The 27854-nt window shown below is 48.3% G+C and overlaps 1 protein-coding gene across 9 annotated transcripts in view; it reads right to left on the bottom strand.

Annotated features, from left to right (window-relative positions):
* Positions 1–7481: 7481 nt before the first annotated feature.
* Positions 7482–27854, bottom strand: part of Eps15l1 (epidermal growth factor receptor pathway substrate 15 like 1) — an 83895-nt gene continuing 63522 nt past the window's right edge. The window contains exons 22-25 of one of the 9 annotated variants that reach the window (XM_085843823.1): positions 24958–25090; positions 12695–12900; positions 10268–10410; positions 7482–8057 (exon numbers count right to left, since the gene is read on the bottom strand). In XM_085843823.1, coding sequence (XP_085699949.1) covers positions 7910–8057; positions 10268–10410; positions 12695–12900; positions 24958–25090 — 630 coding nt within the window. In that variant the 3' untranslated portion in view covers positions 7482–7909. Of the gene's footprint in view, positions 8058–10267; positions 10411–12694; positions 12901–24957; positions 25091–27854 lie in introns of those variants that run through there. The other 8 variants (XM_085843822.1, XM_085843821.1, XM_085843825.1 and 5 more) reach the window with 8 other exon arrangements.

Raw genomic sequence — 27854 nt, 5'->3', positions numbered from 1 at the left:
CTTGTGCTGATTGTTGTAGCCCTGGCTGTCTTGGAACTCGCTCTATAGACGAGGCTACCCTTAAACTCAAGAGATCTGCCTGCCTCTGCCTCCTGATGCTGAGATTAAAGGCATGTGCCACCACCTCCATCTACACCCAGACTAACATAATGTGTTTCATTGCTTCTTAACATTGCATTTATTTGTTTAATATATGTGTGTGTGTGAAAGCTATGGTCATGTGTGGAGGTCAGAGGACAATTTACAGCAGTCCCCCCTTCTTTCTGGTCCTCAGGCTTGGCTGCAATCACCTTAACCCCTGAGCCATCTCACAGGCCATGTGATTTGTTTATTTATTTATTTAGAGCCAGAGTCTCATTATGTAGCCCAGGCTGCCCTGAGTCTGCTATGTAGACCAGGATGCCTCTGTCTCCCATGTGCTGTGATGGGAGGCACGCACCTCCATCCTTTGTTATTCACCTATATTTATTGTTGTGTGAGACAGGCTGGGCTTAAACTCTGTATCCTCTTGCCTCCACCTCCTAAGGGCTGAGGGGATCAGTGACAAACACTGCTGTAACTAATGCAGATAGGTCTGAGTGAAATGATTTGAGGTTGTGTTTATCACATTAAATCTTACCATGTCAGTCAGAGGCAAAGTTTAAGTCAATGTTCATATCTCTCTCTCAGACAGCAAGTGTAGTTAATCTTGAGTATAAATATGTTTGTTTTTATTGGGGGGGGGCTTTTTAAGATAAGGTCTTGCCAAAGTTCGTAGCTGTGATGAAAGGATGGACCATTTAGAGACTGCCGTATCCAGGGATCCATCCCATAAGCAGCTTCTAAACGCTGACACCATTGCATACACTAGCAAGATTTTGCTGAAAGGACCCAAATATAGCTGTCTCTTGTGAGACGATGCCGGGGCCTAGCAAACACAGGAGTGGATGTTCACAGTCAGCTATTGGATGTATCACAGGGCTCCCAATGGAGAAGCTAGAGAAAGTACCCAAGGAGCTAAAGGGATCTGCAACCCTATTGTTGGAACAACATGATGTACTAACCAGAACCCCGGAGCTCTTGTCTCTAGCTGCATATGTATCGAAAGATGGCCTAGTCGGCCATCACTGGAAAGAGAGGCCCATTGGACTTGCAAACTTTATATGCCCCAATATAGGGGAATGCCAGGGCCAAAAGAATGGGAATGGGTGGGTAGGGAAGTGGGGGGCGCTATGGGGGACTTTTGGGATAGCATTGGAAATGTAATTGAGGAAAATATGTAATAAAAATATTAAAAAAAAAAAAAAAAGATAAGGTCTTGCTATGTACCCCAGGCCGGCCTCAAACCTGTACTTTCCTTTCTTCTGCCTCCCAAATGCTTGGACAGTGTGCACACCACTATCCACTGACAAGATACACATTTAAAAGTTTTTTCTTCTTTAAAGTTATTGTATTAATATTATTATTATAATATTGAAGACTGGTTGTGTGTGGTAAAGAAATGTGCCACAGCCATAGCTTGTGTGTGAATGAATACATGTGTTACTGTGTTTGTGTGTGTGTGTGCAAGAGCACACAGAGCTGGGCGTGGTGGCGCACGCCTTTAATCCCAGCACTCGGGAGGCAGAGGCAGGCGGATTTCTGAGTTCGAGGCCAGCCTGGTCTACAGAGTGAGTTGCAGGACAGCTAGGGCTATACAGAGAAACCCTGTCTCGAAAAACCAAAAAAAAAAAAAAAAAAAAAAAAGCACACAGAACACACATGCCATAGCTGACTGGATCGAGGCCCCTGGCAGCTATTGCCTTTACAAACTGAAACATCACCAGTCCTGACAAAGTATTTATAATAAAGAGGATAAACTTCAGGAGGCTGAAGCAGGAGAATCAGGAATTCAGGCCAGCCTTAGCTACACAGAATGCTGGAGGCTACAAAACCCCTCCCAGAAACTAAACAAAATGGCCAGAAAACAAATCATAGCCCACTTTAAAGACCCATGCAGTGTCCAGGGCCACAGCCCTGTCATGTGACTTCTTTGGAATAAACAGAGATAACAATCATGTTTCCATTTCCCTGTTTTTTTGTTTTTTTTTTTGTTTTTTTGTTTTTTTTTTCCCAATCTTACCTCCTGATACAATTTGTTCAGTTCCTAGGAACTTTTTACTGGGGGAATTTTTTTGAGTGAGGGTGGGAGGCTCACATTTGAAAGACACTAGATCTGATATTAAGTCCATTATTTTTGGTGGTAGCAGTTTGTTTTCTGGCTGTTTCCTGTTTGGTCCTAAAATAGCCCTGCAGAAGGGGCTCAGGACATAAATAGCCTTTCCAAAAAAAAAAAAAAAAAAACCAAAAAAACAAAACAAAAAAACCCAAACAGCTTTAAACCTGGAAATTGATCTTACAGGAGTCTGACCAAAGGGTGTTAAGCTTCCACTTGGCAGGGGCAGTTTGGTCCCTTGGCTCTTGACCTGAAATCAAAGTGAGCTCATATCATCTGCAATTTGAATCTCAGAATTTGCAATGCAAATGTTACCTCTTTAAAAACAAAAACCAAAAAAACTTCTATTACAGCTTTAGATTTATTTATTTATTTATTTATTTATTTATTTATTTATTTAATGTATATGAGTATACCATTGTTCTTTTCAGACACACCAGAAGAAGGCATCAGATCCCATTACAGATGGTGTGACCCACCATGTGGTTCCTGGGAATTGAACTCAGGACCTCTGGAAGAGCAGTCAGTGCTCTTTTTTTTTTTTTTTTAATTTTTAATATTTTTATTACATATTTTCCTCAATTACATTTCCAATGCTATCCCAAAAGTCCCCCATAGCGCCCCCTACTTCCCTACCCACCCATTCCCATTTTTTTGGCCCTGGCATTCCCCTATATTGGGGCATATAAAGTTTGCAAGTCCAATGGACCTCTCTTTCCAGTGATGGCCGACTAGGCCATCTTTCGATACATATGCAGCTAGAGACAAGAGCTCCGGGGTTCTGGTTAGTTCATCATGTTGTTCCAACAATAGGGTTGCAGATCCCTTTAGCTCCTTGGGTACTTTCTCTAGCTTCTCCATTGGGAGCCCTGTGATACATCCAATAGCTGACTGTGCAGTCAGTGCTCTTAACTGCTGAGCCATCTCTCCAGCCCACCAAGTCACCTCTTAAGAGTTCTGACTCAGGCCAAGAGGTGGCACACACTTCCAGCACTCAGGAAGGCAGAGGAAAATACATCTGAGTTCATGGCCAGCTGGCCGGCCTGGTTTACAGAGGAGTTCCAGGACAGTAAGGGCTGTCGATATCAGGAACTGGCTTGGCTACACAGAGAGACCCTGTCTTAAAAAAACAAACAAACAAAAACGGAGTCCTGGCTCTAATCTGTGGGTTGGTTCATCTCCCAGGATACCTTGGCCCAGGCAGTGACTCCCCACACCCTGCAGCCCTACAGATGGTCTGCCACCAAGCCCAACCCCCTACCCCTGAGACCGGTTTGTCACAGAGCTCCACTCAAAGCCTTCTTTTTCCTGTGTGTTATGAAATATTAACATTTTTGAGTCAGGGTCTCTGGTGTCCAGGGTGAGTTGAAATCCCTATCTTCCTGCTTCTGTTGGAATCGCACACCGAGCCTGGCTCCTGTGATCCAGGGATGGAGTACAGGGCTGCGTGCTTTGTTGTTATTTACTAATTTTTTTGAGACATGACATCTCCATGTGGCTGCTTAGCTTTGTCTCAGCTCCTGGAATGTGGGGTTATGTGTGTGATGCCTTGGTTGGCTGCCAATAGCAATTCTTTTTCTTTTGGGTGTGGCTTTCCTGCACCTTAGAGGTCAGATGATGTCACACTCTCCATAATTTTTGTTTTTAAAGACAGGGTCTCTCACTGGTCCTAGAGCTCCCGTAGGAGCGCCTCCAGCACTGGGGTACAGTACAGGTGTATACCATCCTGCCAGGCTTTGTTTTACATAGCTTCTAGGGGTTCAAACTCAGATCTTTGTACTTCCAAGACAGGTACTTTCCCAGCCATTTAGAGATACTCCCTCCGGGGTATCCTTGCCTGCATTTCCTCCTATGAAGCTGTCACCTTTCTCTAGCCTTTTGAACAGGAATCCCAAAGAGGGACATGGGCAGAACACCTGGTCACTAAAGCCTTAAAAGTCTCAAGGTTGGGCTGAAGAGATGGCTCAATGGTTAAGAGCACTGACTGCGCTGAGCGTGGTGGCGCACGCCTTTAATCCCAGCACTTGGGAGGCAGAGGCAGGTGGATTTCTGAGTTCGAGGCCAACCTGGTCTACAAAGTAAGTTCCAGGACAGCCAGGGCTCTACAGAGAAACCCTGTCTCAAAAATCCAAAAAAAAAAAAAAAAAAAAAAAAAAAAAAAAAAAAAGCACTGACTGCTCTTCCAGAGGTCCTGAGTTCAAATCCCAGCAACCACATGGTGGCTCACAACAATCTGTAATGAGATCTGACGCCCTCTTCTGGTGTGTCTGAAGGCCACTACAGTGTACTCATATATACATAGAATAAATAAATCTTTTTTTTTTTTTTAAAGCCTCAATGTTGGGCCTGGAGTACCAACATGGTGGCTTGGGACAGTCAAGTCCAGTTTCAAGGGATCCGATGGTTTCTTCTGGCCTCAGACAGCACTGTACACACATGCTTCGTGAACACTGGAGGCCCAAGGTCTACAGGAAGAAAGTCTGTGAACTTCCAGGGCACACAGAAGTGAAGGAAACTGAGGTTAAAGGTCTGAAGGGATCCTGAATGGAGAAAGCTGAGGGGAAGTGGAGGCAGCTGGCTGCGTAACTAAGATGCAGGGATGGGCAGTGACACAAAGGGCTTCTGGGACTCTCTGCATCTCTGTGATTCTAAATCTAAACTGGTCCTTAAAAAAGAAAAGTGAGGGGCTGGTGAGGTGGCACATGGTAGGCTGCCTTCCACCGAGTCTGATTGAACTGTGTCGAGCGGTGGATGCAAAAGCACAGCCTCGCCTCAATGGGAACAAGAAACTTTGTTCTGGAGCCAAACATAAACCATACGCACTCAGGTCACCTCAAAGTCTATGCTGCAAGACAGAAGCCATTTTGTTAAGTTTTTACAGTGACAAAATCACAAGCCAAGGGCTTTCCAAGTACCAGGATGGAAATGTCCCACAGCTGCTTACAAGCAGCCTGGGGAAAGCTTAGCTGCGGTTGCTGCCTGATGGCTCCTGGCTTTCACCTTCACAGAAGCTATGGAGCCTTCTGTTGTTGCTTTTCCTGAAGCTGGTATATATCCCAAGGAGTTTCTTGCCTAGTAGTCATGGGATACTGGGTACCACAGGAGGTGGGTAAGCCATGGCTAAGAAGGGGCTAAAACCAGCTCAGATAAATTGTAACTAGACTCTGGACCTGCAACATCCCCAGCCCTCCATATCCCTGTAGCTCTAATCAGCCAGCCAACTGTGGATGCAGCTTCTTCCCAGGCTTCTCCATCACAGCTGCAACTATGGACCCAACACTTTAAAACACACCAGGTAAAATATGGAGCTGGAGTGATCGGGGTCAAGAGTTCAGTTCCCAGAATCCATGTTGGGTAGCTTACAACCACCTGTAACCCCAGGTCCCCAGGATCTGATGCCTTTATCTGTCCTCCATGGGCACTGCACACTCATGACACCTCCTCTGGCCCCCCTGGTGTAAATAAAATATAAGTTTGGAAAAAACCTCACTCCCTCCCCTTTCTGAGATAGGGTCTTACTATGAGGTTAGCCTAGAATCTGTGTGCCTCTTCCTCTCTGGTGTGATAGGTGTGAGCTTATAGATAGTGATACTTAGTTGAGGTCCCTTTTGAAATGTTTCCCATCATAATGAGATTCTGGGGCTTGGATCCAGGTCTATATAATATCCCATCATGTACTGTTTACAGCTAGCACAGCTAGGGGAACCCCATAGAAGGGTACCAGCCAGGCAGGTACCTTGGCTTAGATCTTAATTCTGAAGGCTTTTTTTCCTTTCTCATTTTTAAGCTTTAAAAAGTGATTTATTGCCTGCCTGTGCCTCTGCTTCTTCAGCACTGGGATCAAAAGCATGCACCACCACATCTGGCAAGATTATTTAAACAATTTTTAAAATGGTGCATGTGGGGTGGCTGAGTACTCAGGGAGGCCAACGGGGCACTGGGTCTCCTGGAACTAGGCCACTCATGGTTTTGAACAGCCTGGGAAGGAAACTTGGGACCCCTTTAAGAGCAGCAAGCATCTCCCTAGCCCCTCACTCTGGTCCCAAGTTAGATTCTAAGCACATGAAGTTAACTGTAAGCTCCGGGGAATCACAATGGCCCAAGGCTGTTCACACTGAAAGTCAACACCCCACAGCATTTCCACCTGCCCAGCACTGGATGGTGAGTGCCCATGTCTTTTCTGCATGCAGAAAGCTGAATATCCCTGATCACTTCTGATCTCAGGTGTCAGACCTGTGTCACTTTGACACAGGGTCTTTCTTTGCAGCCCTGGCTGTCCTGGAACTCATTACGCAACCTGCCTACCTTTTAAAAGCATTCTCCCCCAAGCAGAGGGGGAAGGATGCATTTTGGAAAATGGAAAAAAAATAAAAGTGCCAAATTGGCTTCTTTGTGGTTTTGAGTTGCCTTTAATTTAACATCTGAGTGGGACTTGAGAGATGGCTCAGGGGTTAAAAGGGCTGAATACTCTTGCAGAGGAACTGGGTTCAGTTCCCAGCACCCACAGGGTGGCTTACTACCATCTGTAACTCCAGTTCCAGGGAACCTGGCACTTTCTTCTGGCTTCCATGGGTACCAGGGATGCACAGATTGACATGTAGACATTAAATACAAACAAACCAAAGCCACCATTATCCACAACAAAATGCTCTGTGACAGTCTCACGGGGTAAAGGTGCTTGCTGACCTGAATTGTCTGGTGACCTGAACTCAGTGTGAATTCATGGTTGGAGGAAAGAACTGACATCTGAGCACTCACTGTGCAGCAATGAATGCTTTACACACATACGTGCAATAATTAAATAAAATAAATAAAATGGAAAAAAACCTAGTTATGAGCACACAAGGGTAATTGCTCAGGAGCTGAGCATCCCAGAAGTTACACTGGGAGGCTCCCAAATGCCTGTGACTCCAGCTCCAGGGGACAGGACACCCACTTCAGCCTTTGCCAGTACCTGTGCATATATGCTCACCACTCACACACAATTAAAACAGACATGGCAGTTGGGCAGTGGCGGCAAAGGGCTTTAATCCTAGCACTTGGGAGGCAGAGGCAGGTGAATTTCTAAGTTCAAGGCCAGCCTGGTCTACAGAGTGAGTTCCAGGACAGAGGACAGCCAGGGCTACACAGAGAAACACTGTCTCAAAAAACCAAACCAAACCAAACCAACCAACCAACCAACCAACCAACCAACCAACCAACCAACCAAAAAAACAGACAATGTGGCTCCTCTCCCAATCACTGATGGGGAGGGCTCAGCCCTCAGTGTACCAGGTGTAGGTTTCCTCTGCCACTGACCCATACTTTCTGATTAAAAAGAAGATAGCCTCATGTTTTGTATTAAAATATTTTATATTAATCATTCAAACTTCATTTTTATACAATGAATGCATACATCATGTGTGTGGGGTGTCTTGTGGATGCAAGGAAGGGTTGGGGGTGGAGCTTGTCTGCAGCTAGGAGACTGGAGGCCTTCTCTGTCAGCCACTGAATGATTGGAAGGAAGAGCCTAACTGATCACCATCATACCTCAGAGACTGGCAGGTTCCAGGACTTTTACCTATAGCTGCCTTCCTGGCCCACCCACAGGGGTGAGCAGTGTCTGAGGCCTCTCAACAAGGTCCCTGTAGCCTGAGGCCCTGTGGCCAGCTGTCCTTGGCTGTGGCATGGCACAACTTGAAGGGGTGTGTACATACAGCTGCGGCTTCCCCTGTGTCACCTAGGCTGGCATATCAGCCTTGCTGAGGGCGATGGCCAGTTCCAGGTCCTCCTGTTCCTGTCGCCGCAGCCTCGCCAGCCGCTCTTGCTCCGCTTTTTCACTCTCCCGCTTGGCCCAAGCCAGTTGCTGCTCCTCATTGCCAAACTACAAAGGAAGATTGGATAGTGAGAGAGGGCCCAGAGCCAGAGCGGAGGGTCCTAAGAAGATACAACCAGAGGCCCATGCTGGGGCCTGACTTCACCCCATGTAAGAAGGACCAGGGTGCATTTAACCTGAGCTGCCTACTGGAGGGCCAGGCACCCATCCTTACAGAGAGAGGCAGCTGGACCTAGTGCTGGAAGGTTCTAGCAGGCAGATCCAATAACTCTGGGTACAGTCTATAGCCTTTTTTCTCTGTCTCTTTTTTTTTTTTTTTTTTAGATTTATTTATTTATTATTATATGTAAGTACACTGTAGCTGTCTTCAGACACTCCAGAAGAGGGAGTCAGATCTCGTTACGGATGGTTTTGAGCCACCATGTGGTTGCTGGGATTTGAACTCTGGACCTTCGGAAGAGCAGTCGGGTGCTCTTACCCACTGAGCCATCTCACCAGCCCCTTCTCTGTCTCTTTTAGAAACAGGGTCTCCTTATGTAGCCCAGGTTGGCCTAGCACAATAACCAATCCCACTGCCTCAGCCACCCCTCCTCCTGACTGTCAACACTCCCACACTCTTTAGGGCTGCAGCCACGTTCTACCAGATCATAACTCTGCTCCATGCCCTCTAGAGAGGCCTCAAGCCCCAAGGGAGCCAGCCCACTGCTTGTCCAGGGACATCAAGAGTCCTCTTAACCACTGTCTTTTCCAGGGAATATTTGTGACACTAGGGACAAGGTTCCAGTCCTCTGGAGCAGACAGACACCAGCAGTGAGTGAGACTGACAACCTGCAGCCTCCTTGGGGAGGGAGAGCATTGCAGGGTGGTATGGAGGAATGAGGGTGGGTGCTTCTTCAGCAAGAGCATTTGGCCCTCAGGATCATCTATCAACAGACAGCAGTAACCAACAGTGTTCCCTTGTCTGTACCCACAGAGGGTTACAGATCACCCTGCCTCAGACAAGCCCCCATCAGTGTCTAGCAGCAAGGCCCCTTCCATACTGCAACCCAAACACTGGGGTGCTTCAGAGCTGGAGGCCAAGAGAGGGAATTCCACACAGACCTGCCTCATGTACTCTGTAAGCACAACAAGCACTTGGGCTGAGAGAAATTTCCAGAAAGAGAATTTCTCAGGGATTTACTGACTATCCCTGCTTGGATTGGGCCACCTCTAATTCTCCTCGGGCCAGAGCTAAACCTGTGTCTCTTAGGTGCCTCAAGAAAGCAGGAGTCCACCTTTCTCAGACACCATCATCATTGAGAATTTGTGTTAAGAAGTAAAAATTTTATTTCTGAAGCCTCTTGGAAATTTGGGAATGCCCCTCCATACAGCATGCAGACAGGCTCTGCCCCCACTTCCCAGCTTGTTCATGGAGTACTTGCAAGGCCCAGCCCAACCAGTCTGATGTCTGCTTGGCTCTCAAAGAAGCTGTGCAGACAACAGCAAGCTACTTGGCTAAAAACCCCCCACCAGATTGCTTTTAAGGAGGATCACACTCACAGCTGGAGGCTGTTTGTTCTGTAGGACAGGGACACAGGCAACCCAAGCTGGCCCTGAATTCCCTACAAGTTTGACGGGCACCACCATACCCTGCTAAGCAGAAGACTTGCCTGGATGTAAAGAAAATTCTTTTTTGTTGCCTTTAAGAAAAATTCTCTCTATGCAGCTCAAGCTTCCTTCCAACTCAGAGATCCACCTGCTGCCACCTCCCATATGCTGGGACTAAAGTGCTGGCTCCTTTGTCCTTTTTTTTTTTTTTTTTTTTTGAGACAGGGTCTCTTGTAAGCCATGCTGGACTTGAACCAGCTGAGGATGACCTTTGACTCCTGATGTGACAGGCCTGTACCAAGTTTGCTTTCCACAGTGCTGGGGATAAAGTCTTGGGCTTTAGGTGAACTAAGTGTGCATTACTGAGCTACAGTCACAGCCCAGAAGCTTCTGTGAGTGCTAAGGAGCTACTGAGGGCAGGCACCCATTACCAGAAAGCTCTGGGGTGCCACCGCAGGTACCAAAGATAGCAGTGGCCATCCTGCTTGGGTGAAATCAGTTCTGGAAGCCCAAGTTAAGCAGGCTGCTTTCTGTATGCGATGACAACCTTTTCAGAGTTTGCACAGTATTAAAGTTCCAAGGATCCTGGAAAGCAGGCTCATGGAGGGCCATCCCAAGTCCTGGGAGGGCAGTATATTTATGGCTCAGCAAGGGGAAGTTCAAAATCCTACCAGATTTTTCTGGAACATGGTCCTGTTCCAGAGAAGACCGTGTGTACTGATGGGAACACAGGGCCCCTCGTAGTGGTGAAGGTGACAACAAATTCATACAATAAAAAGCCACAGGCCAGGCCAGGCAGGATTTGGTTTCCTATCTGGAGATGAGAGTGTTTAAATCAGAAGTTAAACTAGGTATGGTGCGGTGCCTGACATCCCAGCATTTAGAAGCTATGAGTTTGAGACCAGACTGGGTGAATCTGTTTCTCAAAACCCAAACAACAAACAGATAAACTTGAAAAATAAACCTGAAGCCTGTAACTACTCTGGGGCAACGAGCTGTTAGCTCAGTCACAGCTTGGAACCTGGTGTTCACGACAGAACAGCAGGGCTGGGGTGTTCTGCCTGTGTGGCTTTTCAGAAAGGCCAGTCATTTCTCTACACTGTGGTTCAGCTCCATCACCACCCTTCCCTGCCTGAACCGAGCACTGGAGTCATGTGCTAACAGCTGTGCTGTTTGCTTGGTTGGTTTTATTTTAATCTTTTTTTTTTTTTTTCTGGTTTTTTGAGACAGGGTTTCTCTGAATAGCCCTGGCTGTCCTGGAACTCACTCTGTAGACCAGGCTGGCCTCGAACTCAGAAATCCGCCTGCCTCTGCCTCCCAAGTGCTGGGATTAAAGGTGTGCGCCACCACACCCGGCACTGCTTATTTTTAAAATGGATTATTTTATTTTTTGTAGCCCAGGCTGAACTGGAACTCCTAATCCTGCTGCTGAGAGAGAAGGCTGTGTGGCCCCAGGGATGGGCCCAGGGCAGGGCACGCTAGGCACACCACGCTGGACTCACTATACCAGCTCTGGCCTTCGTGGTTAGTAGTTTCCACCAGAAAATAACCCTGGTGATACCCAAACAACTCAAAGAGCTTTTGTCTCTGGTTTTTACTAATAATGTCACTTTTCTGAAGGCACACTGTCAACAGAACTGAATGGGCTACAGAGACGAATAGTTACAAGACCCCAGGGATCAACATATTATTATTACTATTAATATTTTTAGGCAGCATCTTCTCCTGTATCTCAGGCTGGCTTCAAACTTGAGATCCTCCTGCCTCAGCCTTCCATCCCAGTACTGGGATGAGAGGTGACTGCCACTGGGCCCAGGTATGACTTAGGCAATTCAAGTTAAGCTACAGGACAATTGGCTGGGGAGGACCAGGGTATTTATTGTGCAATACAAGTGGGTTTTGTTTTGTTTTGTACTGAGAATGGAAGCTAGGGTTATATGCAGGCTCTGCCTGTCTATCATGATCGAGCTACACACTTCAGCCCTCCAGGTCTGCTTGACACTTGTCATTCCAGCCGTACACATAGTGCACATAGGTTAGGGTGCAAGGATCAGTAAGTAGCTCAAGGTCATTCTAGGAGAGAGACTAAGAAGGTCCAGGCTTATTTCAAAGAAACAAACATAAATCAGTAAACAGCAGTTCTCCAGTCTCTCCTGACAGCCAAGCAAGGAGCTTCACCAGCACAAAGGAGAGCTCTTGAAAAAAAACGGCCTCAACCTGAAGGGTGAAATGGATTAGGGAGACAGCACCAAGCACGGCTGCCCTGAGGTGCTTGCTGGAGGACGCTGAGGATATGCTGAAGGCACTGGCAGGCTCTACACAGATAGCAAGGCAGTGCTAGTGAGAGCCCTGGGAGCTTCCACAAAGTCTCTAGCCACTTTGGACAAGTGGTCTTTCTGAACCCTTGGAAAAGAAAAGAGGTTCCAAGGTGGTCATTTAGGTTGAAATATTTTTCAGTGTAGCTAATAAACAGAAATCAGATAAAAGCACAATGAACAGTAGTCAAATCTCCCACTCTCTGGATACCCTACCTGGACTCTTTTGCTCCTAATTGCATGATGCACTTGGGCAGGACCACTGACTCAAAGGTTTTTTTGGAGGCAGCAGAACCCTGGTGAAATGTTTGTAATTGGTCTTGGGAAGTGCCTGTCTGCTCTGCCTCCAGACACAATGAACCAGTGTGGTGGCACACACCTTTAGTACCAACTAAAGACAGAGACAGGTGGACTCTGAGTTCCAGGCCAGCCTGTGTTACATAGCTAGGCCTTGTCTCAAAGACCCAGTGAACAGAACATCTTGAGGGACACAGATCACAAGCCACTGAGTACTGAGGCAGGCATGCTGTGTGTGTGTGCGCGCACACGCCACTTTCCCTGCAGAAATCTCATCTTCCTGCAGTTCATTAAACCATGGCTCTCATCTTTATCAACAGTCTATTTGCCTTACAGAAGCCATCACAGAATAAATAACAAAAGTAGTTGGTGACTGTTGGGAGGCACCAGCAGCAAGGCAAAGCAGTGTCCATAGCTGCAGAGGGACCCCCACCCTGAGAAGCAGCAAGCGAGGCAGGAAGGTGGCCGAGGGAGGACTCAACTTACAGAGGTGAAGTCGGCAAAGCCGGAGGAAGAGGCCTTAGGAGGTTTAGCTGAAGAGGAAGGGGCAAATGGATCTTTGCCACTAAATGGGTCCCCAAACCCCTTTTTATTTTGGAACGGGTCGCCGCTGTCAGCCCCGAGTGGCTGGAATGGATCAGGGGACTCAGGGAAGTCTGAAGAACCCAGCTGGCTTACAGGTGTACTCTGACCTGGAAAGTTTAGGGGGAAAACACAAAACAAAAACAGAAAAGGAAAAAAAAAGAAGAAACACAAGTTACTTACTAGGACTAGAGTGGGGACCAGGCTGTCTCTCTAGGGAGAGCAGGGAGATTCAGAGAAGGGTGGCCCTGGGGGTTCTGACTTTGGGGGTGTGTGTGTCTGGAATCCAGGACCTCATGCCCATTCTGTACTTATTATACAATGGGGTTGCATTCTATATTAACCTGGAACAGAGTGTAGCAAGGTCATGCCAGGAGAGTGATTTTTTTTTTTTTTTAACAGCTGTTTTTAAGACAGAGTCTTATGTAGGCCAGGTTGGGCCTTGAACTCATCTTCCTGCCTCAGGCTACCAAGCTCAAGGCTGACAGGTATGTACCACCAGGCCCAAGCTTACTTCAGGTCACATGCACCAGCAGCTAACACTGGACCTGTCTTTAGTAGTTATAGACATTGTTTTTGCAGAGTGTTTGGTTCCCAGTACCAACATTCTGGTTCTACAGTGTCACTGGTCCACACTTCTCTAGTTACTATGTATCCATTCAAAGAATACTTAGAGTGAGACTGGCAGACTGTTTCCACTTGAGCTTTAGTCCATCACAGCTGAGCAGAGAAACACCTTGAAAACTTCTAAGGATAGCAAGAGGGGGTAGGGAGGACTCCCTGGTGAGGAGGCCGGCCACCAACTCACTAGAGTATAGGGCATGACTACAGGTGACAAGCACCAGGCACACACCACAAAAGTATGAATGTCCAAGCCGGGCAGTGGTGGTGCATGTCTGTAATCCCAGCACTCGGGAGGCAGAGGCAGGCGGATTTCTGAGTTCAAGGTCAGCCTGGTCTACAGAGTGAGTTCCAGGACAGCCAGGACTGCACAGAGAAACCCTGTCTCGAAAAACCAAAAAAAAAAAAGTATGAATGTCCAGCCTGGCTCTCCTGACTCCTGGTGTTGTGCCTGAGCACCCAGAGTCCAGACATCCAACATGGCTGACACATTAGTCCCAAGGGCCAGGTCAGCATAGCTCCCTGGTATCAACTGAACTACCCACAGAAGCTCACATGGTTTCAAAGTCATCATTTAGAAAGACACTAAAGCAGTTGACCTTGGACACTTGGTTTTGGGGACAACACAAAGCCTGAGCCATCCCAGGCACCAACATAGAAGGAGAGAAACGGCCTGTAAGGCTGTTCTGACTTGTTCGTACAATGGCACTCATCTCCCAATAATGGGTAAATGCAAGAAAAGATCTTAGTACCGTGTTCTGTTTCCCCAAACCAATAAAACCCCGACCTCAATTTCTGAACTTCCAGATGTCTAGGGCTTCAAGTTTAGTCTGAACCTGCCACCTTCTGATCTGGGGCTCATGGAGGAAAAGTTCTGAGGGCTGGTTGGTCTTAATTTCCCCATTTGTGTGTGGTGCAAGAATGAAGAGACTGGGGGTGTTGCTGCCTATGAGTGATACTTAGCAGCTGTTGTTGGTATGTGCCTGACAGAGCCCTGGTTTTAGCTCTCTTCTGGAAGCGGCTGTGGCAGCTGGGCCACAGCTGTAATGTGCAATAGGTCAGATCCAGGCTGTGTCTCAGCTTAACTTAGGCCAGAGGTACAGCACTATGAGAAATAAGTCTCATATTACAGTAACCTGGTGCCACCACCAGGAGATAAGAACCTGATCGGGTAGCCAAGGGTTCCTGCAGTTGTCAGTGTTATACTTCACATACTCACAGGGACACAGCAGATGCATGGCCATGGTGAAGTTTGTTGAGTATCACTGCACTGTCCTTTCAGAAGGCCGCTGCTTCCCTCCCCCTCCCCCCCCTTTTTAAAGGCAGAATCTCACCATGCAGAGCAGGTCAGCTTGAAGTTCACTACCTGACTGCTGGGATTAAAGGCATGCACCACCACACCAGTCTCCTTAGATTTCTGCCCAGGTCATGGTTACAGACCTGAAGACACTGCTAGAAGGGTGGCACACACCTGGCTCCTTAGAGTAAGCATGACCCCTGTGGCTTCTCCTATTCCTAAGTACCCCGGCCCTCCAGTCCCCTGCAAGCCAGAGGTCAGCAAGCCCACTCAACCAGAAATGAGGAAGCAGGCAACAGAGGCTGGGGATGCTCACAAACCAGATACATGCTTGGTATGGAGACAGGGTCTTGCTGCTGCCCTGAGTCTCCTTCAGTCCCCAGACTGCTATGAACACAACTATAAGCACATCCTATTTGCAGAGAGCCTCAGCCAAGGGAAGCCAGGCAAAGGGACTGTGACATGGGCAAGGTGCTTGGCCTCATTTGAGTGCTCAGATCTCCCCACTAGCCTAGCATACTCACAGCTTCACCTCACCTGTCCTCCATCAGGCCTCTCTCCCATCCACACTTACTGCTAACTCACTGCTTAGCTCACACACATCCCTGTCACTGCCTGTGGCCCTTGTGACTAAAGCCTGCTGTGCCTTCTCATTTTCTTCTCAGGGATGAAAACTCTGTCCAAGAGTCTGGCTTTGCTCTCCATCTTCAGTCCCCTACCAGGTGGGAGGGAGGGCTTTGACTGAATGTGGCACTCCACAGCACAAAATCTGGGTTCCCCACGTATCTGAACATCAGGAAAGCCCAGGAACGTAACAACTCTCCTAGACTTCTGCAGTACTGCCTAAACCTGGGCATTCTTTTCCAGTCAGATACCATCTTGTGCTACCATGGTTTCTGAAGCCCATCCCTATCATACATACACACATACTAACACATGCCTGTGCAAGGTGCTAGGCTCAAGACTGCAGCAGCTGGATCCTGGAGGGTCATGAGGAGAGGAGGGACCTCCCCACACATCCCGACCCAGACTGTGTGGTCTGCTCTCAGTCTGTCTCCACATCACAACATGAAGTCATCAAGTCCAAGGTTGATGACCTTGAGCTATGCAGAACAGGTCACTAATGGAAACAGGATTCTTTTGTTTTTGGAAAAAGGGTCTCCTGGAGCCTTAAACATGCTATGTAGACTATATTCCATAGCCAGCCTTGTCTCACACAGTAAAAACAAGGGTGGGGCACTTGCTTAGCCTGGAGTGGAGCTCTGGGTCTCATTCTCTACCCACGAATAACTAGGCGTGGTCCATCATGCCTGACTCTGGCACAGGGGGATTAAGGCACAAAGACTAGGAGTTCAAGTTCATCACTAGCTACCTAGAATTTAAGGCAAGCCTGGGCTCCATGAGAGCCTTTCTCAAAAACAATGAACAATAATGAACAATAATAATTTAAGACCAGGACATTTCTTGTGGTGTGGTAGGTCTGAAGACACCTGAGCAGGGACAGGAGGTGACTAGCCACTTGTTTTTATCCCCCCCCCACCCCGCCCCCAGACAGGGTTTCCCTGTGTAGCCCTGGCTGTCCTGGAACTCACTCTGTAGACCAGGCTGGCCTTGAACTCAGAAATCGACCTGCCTCTGCCTCCCAAGTGCTGAGATTAAAGGCGTGCGCCACCACTACTAGCCACTTCTGAACCTCTCTCATCTCTATGATGGAGAACTCTTTCTCCTCTGGCTTGAGGAATTAAAAAAATAAAGCAAAACAAAGAAACAAAGAGTTTTGCTGAGAGGGGTGGGAAGCCAGCTGGCTGCACCCATGTGAAGCTAAGGCTTCTGAGAGCATTGAGGGGAATCAGGAACGAAAAGAAGATTTTACACCAAGACTCGGTACAGCTGAAACCGTTATTTAGAAATTGTGACTGCGCTCACGAAACCTGCCAGCAGTAACTGGTATCTCTTGTTTTCAAAGGAGGATGACGGTTTTCATATGGGTGTTTTTTTTTGTTTTTTTTTTTTTTTGTATGTGTGTGTGTGTGTGTGCTGGCGTACAGGCACTTTAGGTCTCTGTCATTTGCAGGTTGGCATGGCCCTGGTTTGAGCCTGGGACTTGGCACCCTGAGTTATTTTTGGTGGCTGTATTGTTAAGGCTGAATCTAGTTCCTGCTTTTATGTAACCACTTCTGCTAACTCTGTAATCGCTTTCCCTATTTTCTGAGGTGGAGTTGATTCTCAGTGTGACAAAGTCACTCTGTCCACCCCAGTTGTAGGAAGCAAGGTAACAGTGCTTTTGGCTCTTTGGATATGAGCATGGAGAAATGGCTACAGAGAAGGAATTGGAATAAACTAAAAACTGCTGAGGAGGGAATCTGGAGTCTAAGGACAGTATGGATGACATACTGAGGGTGTGTCTCAAAGACAAAACAAGGGACTGTTGAATGGCTCAGTAGACAAAGTTGCTTGCTCCTAAGCCTGATCACCCAAGGTAAATTCCTAAAATGTACACAATGGAAGAACCAACTCCAGTCAGTTTCTGACTCCACCTGTGTGCCACTGACTCAAGGATACACAGAAGCAAATAAATATAGTAAACCAACACCAAGGGAAGAGGTGAGTGCATTCCTAACTATAATAATTAATAATAATAATAAACACAGTTTTTGGCCAGGCTATCTCTGAGTTTGAGGCCAGCCAGGGACTGACTTTGAGACAGCTAGTGAGAGCCCTCTCACAATAACAAACAACAAAAAAGTTACACAAAAACTTTGCAGGCTAGTGCCCATAGTGGGCATGCCACCCCTGGCCCATGCCCCCAGTGCACTAGCTGAGGGACTGGAGAGGCACAGTAGCCTTATGTGGAAACCACAGCAGTTTCAACAGCCGCCCGAGCGGTGTACCGAAACCACACACAGCACTGACTTCGGCAAAAACAACACGAACTCCATGGTTTACCACAGCGTACTCTGCTAAAAAAAAAAAAAAAAAAAAAAAAAAAAATTACTCGCTGGCCGGCCCCACCCTGGTAGGAATTTCTGTAATTTTTCTATTTCTCTGGTTTCCTAAGCTATTTATCTCCTCAGCAATAGAGGCAGCACACCCAGAGACTATAGGGGAGGAAGGTGCCTATCTCTTCCCAGCTTGCTTTTCAGGGATTCCCCTGAGCAGTTCCCAGAGCCAGGCTTGGAAAATGTATCGGAATTGCCAAGTCAGCTCCGAGAGGGTATTCTCTCCATTCAAGAAGCTGAAGCAGGAGGACAGTCAGAGATCTGGGGTGCAGGGTTCTTAGAAATCTGATTACCAAAAATATAAAATGTCAGGACTGGGGACCCACATGTTAGAACACTCGACATGTTTGGAGAACAGGGAGTCCTGGGCTGCACCCAGTACCACATACATAAGGAATGAATGGTGCACAGCTCTGACCTCAGCACCCTGAAGGCTAACGAAAGGGGATTGTGAGTTCTAAGCAAGCTAGCCTGGGGTACAGTGTGAGAGATTTTGCTGTACTGGGTGGGGGGGGGGGGTATGTGGAAATGCAAATAAAACAAAATACAACCAAGAGAGAGCATGCGCTTGCCCTTGTCAGACTTCGAGTTCTGTTGACACAATTCATTGCTGTACTTAAAAAAAAAATGCAGCTCTGCAGATGGGAGATAAATACAGGAAAAACATCCCCAAAGACAACCAGAAAAACAAAGACTAAAGCTCTGTGGTCAGGGCAGCTGCCCCACCCTAGCCACTATCCTCTGCAACCCAGGACTCTCCCACACTGCTGTGCACCCTGCCACGGGCACCACAGAACTGTCAGGTGTCCCAGAGGACACACACCGTCAGTGACTTTACTCTCAACAGTACCAGTTGCTTATATACCAGGTTTCTGTTGGGAACTGGATGAGGGACACACACAGGACAGGGACATCAAGAGGTCACTAGGGACCTCAGTCCATTCTGCCCTAGTGAAACAGCAAAACAAGAGTAAGTAGTGGCAGAGAAGAGAAAAATCAGATTGCCTGACTCAAACTTTCAACTGTCATGAGAAAGGAATTCTTTTTGCTCACACCTCCATCCTCCCGATGACTTGTTCTGGCAGCCTGTTGGCCAGGCCACTGAGGGCCTGCAGGCAGGAGTCCTGAAGACTAGGTAGGTTGGAACACAGCAGAGCAGTGCAATCCAGGTGATAGATATCTGAGGTCCCAGATCACATCATGGTGCTGACATTTTCCACCAAAAATATTTACCAATTTTTGAGAAGACCAGCTTGGCACATTGGAGGGGACAGGATGAGGTTTGGGTCTGAGCTGAGAAGAAAAGCTGAACAAATATTTGTTATCTCTACCTATGCTGGGACTATTTTTGACTGCTGTCAAGTGGGCAGGGGTCATGGGAAACTCTGGGGTTGGCAGGCCGGTGGACAAAGATGTCACTCCTCCTTGGCAAGGGAAGCTTGTGGCCACTTGCTCTGGGTCCACAAAGGACACATGGATTTGAAGTGAGGAAGACAACTTTCTTTCTGTCTTCACACAAGGCTGCTATGATCTCTGATGAAGAACTGATGAAGGACAACATTAGCCTGCAGAAGAAAATAGGCATGGGCAAGGCTGACATGAACTGTGCTCTGAGACAGGCTTCACTCTGCAGCCCCCATGTGCTGGGATCACAGGCACGAACCACCAGGCCGTGCACCTGTCAGTCTTCATTGTGCAAAAGACTGACAGATCTCCCACTTGTTCTCCAGTAGCACCTTTGCCACAATCCTTCAGTTCGAGTGGGTGCTATCGACACAGGGAGATGTTATCTACACAGAAGCCAGGCGGTGGAGGGAGTCCTAGGTGCTTGCCATGCACAGCCACGGGGGCTGCCAGGACCTCCCACTTTTGTCTTCCCTACAGGGTGCAAACATAAAACAGAACGGTACCTCTACAATGGGCAGGTAGACACTTTGGCACATTTATAGTCACCACAGACTGTGATGTCTGCAGTGGGAATGTGTGCCCCGTGGTGGAAAGGGTCACAGGCCTGGACAGGACCACGGAAACTTCGGGGAGGGGTTCCCTACTTGGCTCTCTACTGACCACAAGCATGAGTGACTATACTGAACTCACTACAGGAGTGATGCGTGCACGTCAATCATTTATATACCTAGAGACCTGGCCTGAGTCCTTTAGGTGATCAAAGAGTGGACCTTCAGCCAAGTGAGGGCCTGGGAGTTGTTCCCACCTACTTACTACCACAGAGGCTCGGTAGGAAGGCCCAGTTTCTCTGGGCTTACATCCTGCAGGTCCCCCAGAACCTCCATTGTCCAGATTGTGACCCACCTCTGGTGAGGCATTTACTCGTTAATGAATATCAGGCCACAGGACACCCACTGGGATCCACCTTGCTGAGTGCAAAAGGGTGGGTGTGCTGAGGTAGGCACTATTTCTATTTTCAAACTGTTCTGCCAAATCTTCCCTCAACAACAGCTGGCCTTCAGGCTGCTGAAACCAGCTGGATTAGCATGGGTTCCTCCATCGCCTGGGAAGGCAAAACCATACAGTATATGGGTGCCTCCCACCTCAGTCAGCATAGATCTACAGTAGCCACTGGTTATCCCAAGCCCTGGGACAGACCCTCCAGGGTGCCATAGCAACAGCAGAACAGTGAGTGCACTGAGTGTATGGGGGCTGGGAGCTGCTTCAATGCCTTCTGGCCATCCTTGCTGCTAGCGAACACCAGAACCTTCCTGAAATGGAACAAGTACATTCCTTTCTATACTCTCCAGTGTACCCAGCACATTATCTCTTTGCCACCATCGTGGGAACGGAATTAAAGTAGTTATATTCAGGGCAGAGGTGCTAACCACAGGCTCAGACAGTGATGCCATTTGACAATACGAAGTAACAAGGGGCTTGGGCACAGACAGGACAGCCAGCAGCACCAGGGCCCTGACCCGCTGGTTCCATCCTCTTCCTGGGATCTCACAGAAAGGCTGAAAGCTCACAGGATTGGGCTGCTTACAATCCTAAATCTTCCCTATGCCTGTACCCTGCTGACCCTGTGAGAAAGCCTTGGCCACTCTGCATAGATAGCATGTGGGTGGGGGAGGACTTGTCTGCTCGAGGAGAATGACTTTTTGCAGAGAAATCCAATACACAAGGCTTGACCATTCTTATGTAGCTTGGGTGTGGGCTGCTCACTAACACAAGCACACTCTCAGTGGTGCTGTGGGAAAGGGAAAAAAAGCTGCCAGAATCTTACTCCTGTAGGACATCTGGCCTTGCAGATGGGGTGGAGAGGTCATGAGTAGTTATAAAGATGATCATTAACTTAGGGAGAGGTTAAAGGTGACTGGCTGGTGAGTGGGTGTCACTGGGGCAGCGGGTAGGCTCTGCTGGGAGCCGCAGGGCAGCACTGGCAGGAAGTGGCAGGGTGGGGCCCGCCAGGATCCCGCTATCTCAGGCAACCCAATCACTGACGCCCACACAGCCGTTTCCTGAGCTTAAAAAAATCTGTTTCTCTCTTTGCAAATCAACAACTTTTACCTAGAAACTTCAGCGGTGAGTTCTGACTGATCTCCATCTCTGTCCGTTGAAGAAAATACACCACTGTTTACCTGAGGGAGGTGTGTGCTCACTCCAACTGGCGCGTTTCAGGGCTGTTTTGCATGTGTCTGAAAGCAATCAACTGCTTCAGTCCCAGACACCTGCAGGTTATTTAATACATTGATGGACCTTTCTAGATAAGATCTCCAGGCACGAGAATGTAGAGCTTTCAAGACATCCAATTTCTGTGCACATCCCAGCAGCCTAAGGCTCACACTCTTAAGCTTCAAGGAGAAAACTATACCCTTAGCATCAAGCTGCCACCTCAGCTGCTGCCATCAGTGACTGTCCAGACGCTTAGGGAGACTATTCGACAGACCAAACTCATCTCTGTGAGAGCAGAGACGAACTCCAAGACGGAACACAACAGCAGAGTAGTGTATAACCCCAGACCCACACTGACACTCATCCTGATTCTCAGGGGACCCAGGGCTGGCTTTAAATTTGACACCTTAAACATCAACACTTTTCAACAGAAGACATTTTTCTGAACTGTCACCTCATCTGGGTCAGGCCCAGGTGACACAGGTGGCTGTGGGGGGTGGACACATAATACAATGCAGATCCCACACACCACCACCATGCCAAGTGCTTTACTGACATCTTGGACCCAGGGCTGCCCACGGACATCTGCCTGGGGCCTTCACATTCCCCACAGCAGCCTGACTGAACAACCCCTTAGAGTTGCATAGGTAGCCCAGAGCCCACTAGCTCCTTCAGGCTAGAAAAGCCCAGGTAGGAAGGTGGTGGCCTAAGAGCTATCTCATATGCAGGGCAGTGGGACTGCAGAGAAGCCGCTGTCTCTCATGACTCCTGAGTCAGGTAAAGCATAGTGTCTTGGGAAGTACTGTGGCATGCTTTCTCCATTAGAAGGCCGACCATCCCTGGAGGTCCTTGGGCAGGCACCCCCACCTCATCTATCTCCTCCTAGCCATGCTGGGACCAGCCCACTGCAGAGTTCCACATTTGTCTGACATCCCAAGGGACTGAGCAATGGAGTGTGACCAGCTAAAGGTATTTATTGCTGTACACTGGTCATATGGTTTTCCCCAATGGAAAATGGGTGGGCAGAAAGGCACCATCCAAAAACAGTGTATAGTGGGGCAGGAGGATGGTTGAGTTCCCAGTCACCATAGAGATCCTGTCTCAAACACCATAAAATAAGATAAAGTTTCCACTTTGGCTTCTGAGCGAGTGTAGCAGTGAAGCTGGTCAGTGTGTACTGTTGCCCTGGGAACCTGGCTGTGGTGTGATAAGGATGGGTCAGGGGCAGAGGAAGTGCACGGCTATGCTTCAAATCCATGCATGAACCAGGGAGCTGGGGCAAAGAGCCAAATGCTTTCCCATCAAACAGGGCTAATAGGTCAGCTGAGGCATTGGAGGGTCCTGAGCGGTGCACAGGTACCATGTGGTACCTGTATAGTTAGAGACTAAGATGAGATCAACAGCATGGGATGCTGGGCTGACATGCATCCACCACACATCTATTTGTACGTACCACCCAGCAGTGTGTACAAAACCGTGCCTTTTTGTCCAGCTGCTGCTTCTGGGTAGAGTGAATGAGAAATGCTTAGGCCCCACAGGTGCTCTGCTCATGGGTTAGAATGTGCGAAAGCCACAGTTCTCAGCATGCAGGACTCTCCTGACTAGGTTCTCCTGATTGCTGATGTAAGAGCAAGTGCCAAGTAACAGACACAAGTAATGGGCAGAGTGGGGGGCCAAGGCCTAGTGCAGATGCTATCTTCCCTGAGGGTCTGGGTGGCCCACATGCCCACCTTCCTCTGTGGTAAGTGGGCATCATATTGCCTGCTCCATGGATCTCATGGTCTCACTAGCAAAGGAAGAGATAACAGTTGCACTAGGCCTCCCAAGGTCATAATGGCTGTGGCAGAGCCCAGCTCTGCATCATTAATAAGTCAGATCCAGAGAGCCTCAGACAGGGCTGGCTGATGGCCCTGGGGTCCCAATTCTGGTCCTATTCTTGAGAGACTTGGCTCTGATGCCACTGCAGGCTTTCTCAGCATTTTACAGGCTGTCCTTACTCTATAAATCTAGCATGAGAAGCAGACAAAACAGAAGGACATTGAACGATGTATGGGGTGATGGTGTCCACACTACTGGTGTGTGTCTCCATGAGAGCACATGTAAATGAATGACTGTACACCTGACACAGGCAGTGTGGCATACTAGGGGAATGAATTATCATTTGACACTCAAACATTTGGCACCATGAGCACATATGCAAACATGTACACAGGTGCAGACATGTTCAAGCCTTTGCTTTCAAGGTCCATGTGAGCCTTGAGTGATGAAACAAGCATGTGACGGGCTGGAGAGATGGCTCAGTAGTTAAGAGCACTGACTGCTCTTCCAAAGGTCCTGAGTTCAATTCCCAGCAACCACATGGTGGCTCACAACGATCTGTAATGGGATCTGGTGCCCTCTTCTGTGTTTGAAGACAGTTACGGCATACTCCTATACATAAATAAATATTAAAAAAAAAAAAGAAACGTGTGTGTGTGTATGTACACACGTGTATGAGATGGTGTAAGCGCACACGCACGCTGCCTGTGAATGAAGGGCATGTATGTGTGGGCATGTGTGCTTGTGTACATGCTTGTGTTTTTCCATCAGCAGGAGGCTACTGAGGTGAGGGGGTGCAGGGCGCTGTTCATAGCAGAAGGACTCCCTTGCACTTTGGAGTCAACATCATTTGCAAGTGTCCTCCAGGTTCTGGTTCCTCTCCAGTACTTCACACAGACTACTCAAGTCATATACTGCTGGCCAGACCCCCTTATAAGGAAGGCAGTGTGGGCATTGTCCCTGAGGAACACAGGTGGGACAAGGTGATGAGGCAGGAGGAGAGACTTAGTCCTAAGGCTTTCTTCCATCTATCCATCTTCTGCAGGTGGACTATACAGAAAGTGGTAATCATGTGGACTCAGTGAGCTGGGGCAGGCTAGGTCCCTTCAAGGGCTACCTGCTCTTATTAGGGACTGGAAAGAAGATGTTACACATTTGTGTCACTCAGATGTTCCTTCTTCTTCTTCTTCACAGTATTGGATATCAAAGTGAGGGCCTTGGGCACAGAAGGCAAGTGCTCTATCACTGAGCCCGTGAGCTCTGTCCCTAGCTCTTAACACAGAAGTCACAAGTACTCAAATCTGCTGGGGGAGGATACAATGGCCCTCTTTGGTAAGCAGGGCTCAGGAGAGTGAATTTACAGGGAAGAGGGCAGGAAGCTCCTCAGGCAGTCTTCTCTCAACCAGCTGAGTAGATCAATGGAGAGCCAGGCCGTCCTGATCATTCAAAACATCCAAGAAAACCACCACCTTACCCAAGTGCCCATCCAGTCAAGGCTACCCTGAGCCCCTGCTGTAGCCACCCCCACGAGAAAGGCACGAGGCCAGGAGGCTACTAGACAGACATTGAGGGACCATGCAGATGGAAAAACATTGATGAGGACACCATCATAGCCTGGACCATGGGACAGGGAAATGGCACAGCACACACAGCACACTCTGAGGGGAAGGGGAGCAACAGGGAGGCAACTTGGCAGAGGAGAGACGTACTGCCTTGGGGTCTGCTCTACTCTGGGCTGCTCAATGGAGGGGCCCTGTGCCCGCCGCCCTGTCCCCAGCGGCGGGTGCCGCGAGAGGAGGAAGCGTACTGACCGCTGGGCGGTTTGGGCCGTGGAGGAGCGGGCTTCTTCGGAGGCAGAGCAGGAGTGTCCTGTTTACTTTTAAAGGGGTCATCTGAGAATCCTGGGCCTCCCAAGGAGGAGGAGAAGGGGCCAGAAGGTGGGGGCTGTAAGAGAGGACACGAAAGAGGCAAAAATAGACATTAAAAAGAAGGCACCGAGCAAATGCTTCCGCACCAAGAGCCCTGGCAATACCCGGGTCCTCTCAAGCCCCCGCTTTCCTTTACCCTCAAAGCCAAAACCTCTGTATAAAATGAAAGGAGCCAATACAAGCAGCAGATGGTAACACTGCTCTCCTGTGGCCTCTCTTGCTACATTGTGGGTTCTTTCCCAACTCAACACTGCACATGGGTCCCTGGGACTTCTTTCTGTTCATGATCAGAGACATGCATGGTCTCAGCCTCTACTGGACTGGAACAGACCAGACCCTCTCTAGGTCCCACCAGGCTGGCATGACTGCTCCAATGGCTACCCATCCCCATCTGCTGGCAAGTCAATACTACCTCCACCCACTCTTGGTAGCCATGTCAGCTTGTTTCCCTTATCCAGTGCTCTGTTTAAGTAGCTCCTATTCCACTGCCTGAAATAAGACAGTTGCAATCAGATGGTGAGTAGGTGGGTAAACGTGTGGACTGGCAGGTAGACAATGGTAATAGTTAGATAGATGGGTGGGTGAATGGCTATGTGGATGAACAGATAAATATGTGAGAGGGTGGATAGATGACAGGATAGACTGATGAGGGTAAATGGATGAGTAGATGGATGGATGGTACAATGGTTAGTTTAAACCCTCTACCTGACACAATCTACAATCACCAGGAAAGAAAGTCTCAATTATGAGGGCTCAAAGTCAGAATAAGGCTGTCCTGTAGGCATGGGGGAAAGGACTGTCTTTATGACATGATTTGAGGTGGGAAGACCCACCCACTGTATGTAGCACCACTCCTTAAGTAGGGAATCCTGAAAGTGAGAAAACTGAGAACTAAGCACAAATATACATGTGTTTATCCCCTAATCTCAAACAGTCGAGATCACAGGGATATGACTGGCTGTTTCAAGCCCTACCCTGACTTCCACAGGGTAGTGATGGACTAACCTGCCCATCTCCCTTAAAGTTGCTTCTGACAGGATATTTTATTAGAGCAACATGAAAGAAACTAGGGAAGATGGATAGAATAAGTAGTAGATGGACAGTGGGTAGACACATAAATGGACTGATGGATGAAGGGAGTATAGATGGATGGATGAAGAGAGAGGGAGAGGTGGGTGTGAGGTGGAGAGAGGTTGGGAGAGAGCTGCTGGGTGGGTAAACAGAAGACAACTGGCATCCATGGGGCTGATATCATAACACACTCCAAGGCATACAGGGTTACATTCTTCTCTGGCCAAGTCTCGGGCCTTATCCCCAAGCCCATTTCCTCAAACAAACAAACAAGGCTTGGTATGATGACCCATGGAGCTCTGAGAGCGGCCCTGAGGACTCAGCCAAATCCTAGAGATCCCATGGGTAGTTCAGTAGCTGAAGCCCACTGTGGCTGAGCCCTGCCTGTCGGTCACCACTCTGCCTTGGCACAGTGGTGGGCCTGGGCATTCCTCCTGTGCCACAGGCCCCTTCCACTCATGGTTCAAGGTCAGTGCTGAACAGTGGCTGTCAGAGGCCCGTGTGTCAGCATCATAGGATACAGTGCCTCTGGCCAATGGGGGACACAGCCTGGACAGACTAGTGACACACAAGCTCGACTGAGGTGCTCAAAGAAAAGAGCTGGTTCCTTCTTTATGCTGTGTGGGGAGGGGTGGGTAAGAAACACTGCTTTCTTGTGTCGGGTAGTCCTGGAGTTTCCTGATACTCCTGCCTCAATCTCTTGAGAGCTAGGAGGATAGGGAGGTGTTACCACACCTGGTGGAGAGCAAGCAAATAGGGAAGTGATGTCACCAAGCCTGCTAACCTGAGCTTAATCCCTGGACCTGTGTGGTAGAAAGAGGAAACTCTTGTAATCACATATGCACATGGGCATTCAAAACACACACACACACACACACACACACACACACACACACACACACACACACACACACACACAATGATTTAAAAGAACTAAAGTGAAACTGGGAGTGCTGGCTGCTCTTGCAGAGGTCCTGGGTGTGGCTCCCAGCAACTGCAGCCCAGGGATCTTACTCCTTCCTCTGACCTCTACCACAGGCATAGATGCAAGCAAAACATTCATACACATTACATAATTTATAAAAACAGTTTTTAGTGTGACATGTTTGGGAGGGTATGGTGGCACACACCTTTAATCGCAGCACAGGAGTATCTTTGAGCTCTAGGCCAGTTAGGGCGATAGTGAGACCCTGTGATGGGCAGTTTTATGTCAACGAGACACAAGCTAAAGTCATCTGAGAGGAGAAGGAGCCTCAATTAAGAAAATGTCTCAAAAAAAAAAAAAAAAAAAGAAAAAAAAGAAAAAGAAAATGTCTCCAGAGGCTGGAGAGATGGCTCAGCGGGAAAGAGCACTGACTCTTCCAGAGCTCTTGAGTTCAATTTCCAGCAACCACATGGTGGCTCACAACCATCTGCAATGGGATCTGAGGCACTCTTCTAGTGTGTGTCTAAAGACAACTGCAGTGTACTCATATAAATAAATATAAAATAAATATAAATATAAATAAAGGAAAGGTTAGGTTTCCAGGTTGTTAGTGGCGGTGTACACCTTTAATCCTAGCACTCTGAGTCTGAGGCCAGCCTGGTCTACAGTGTGACAGTCAGGGCTACAGAGAAACCCTGTCTTGAAACACACACACACACACACACACACACACACACACACACACACAGAAAGAGAGAGAGAGAGAGACAAGAGAGAGAGAGGA

Source organism: Mus caroli, unplaced genomic scaffold, assembly GCF_978045245.1.
Source record: "Mus caroli unplaced genomic scaffold, Mus_caroli_1 scaffold_10, whole genome shotgun sequence".
Lineage (NCBI taxonomy): Eukaryota > Metazoa > Chordata > Mammalia > Rodentia > Muridae > Mus > Mus caroli.
This window is presented reverse-complemented; position numbering and strand designations above follow the sequence as displayed.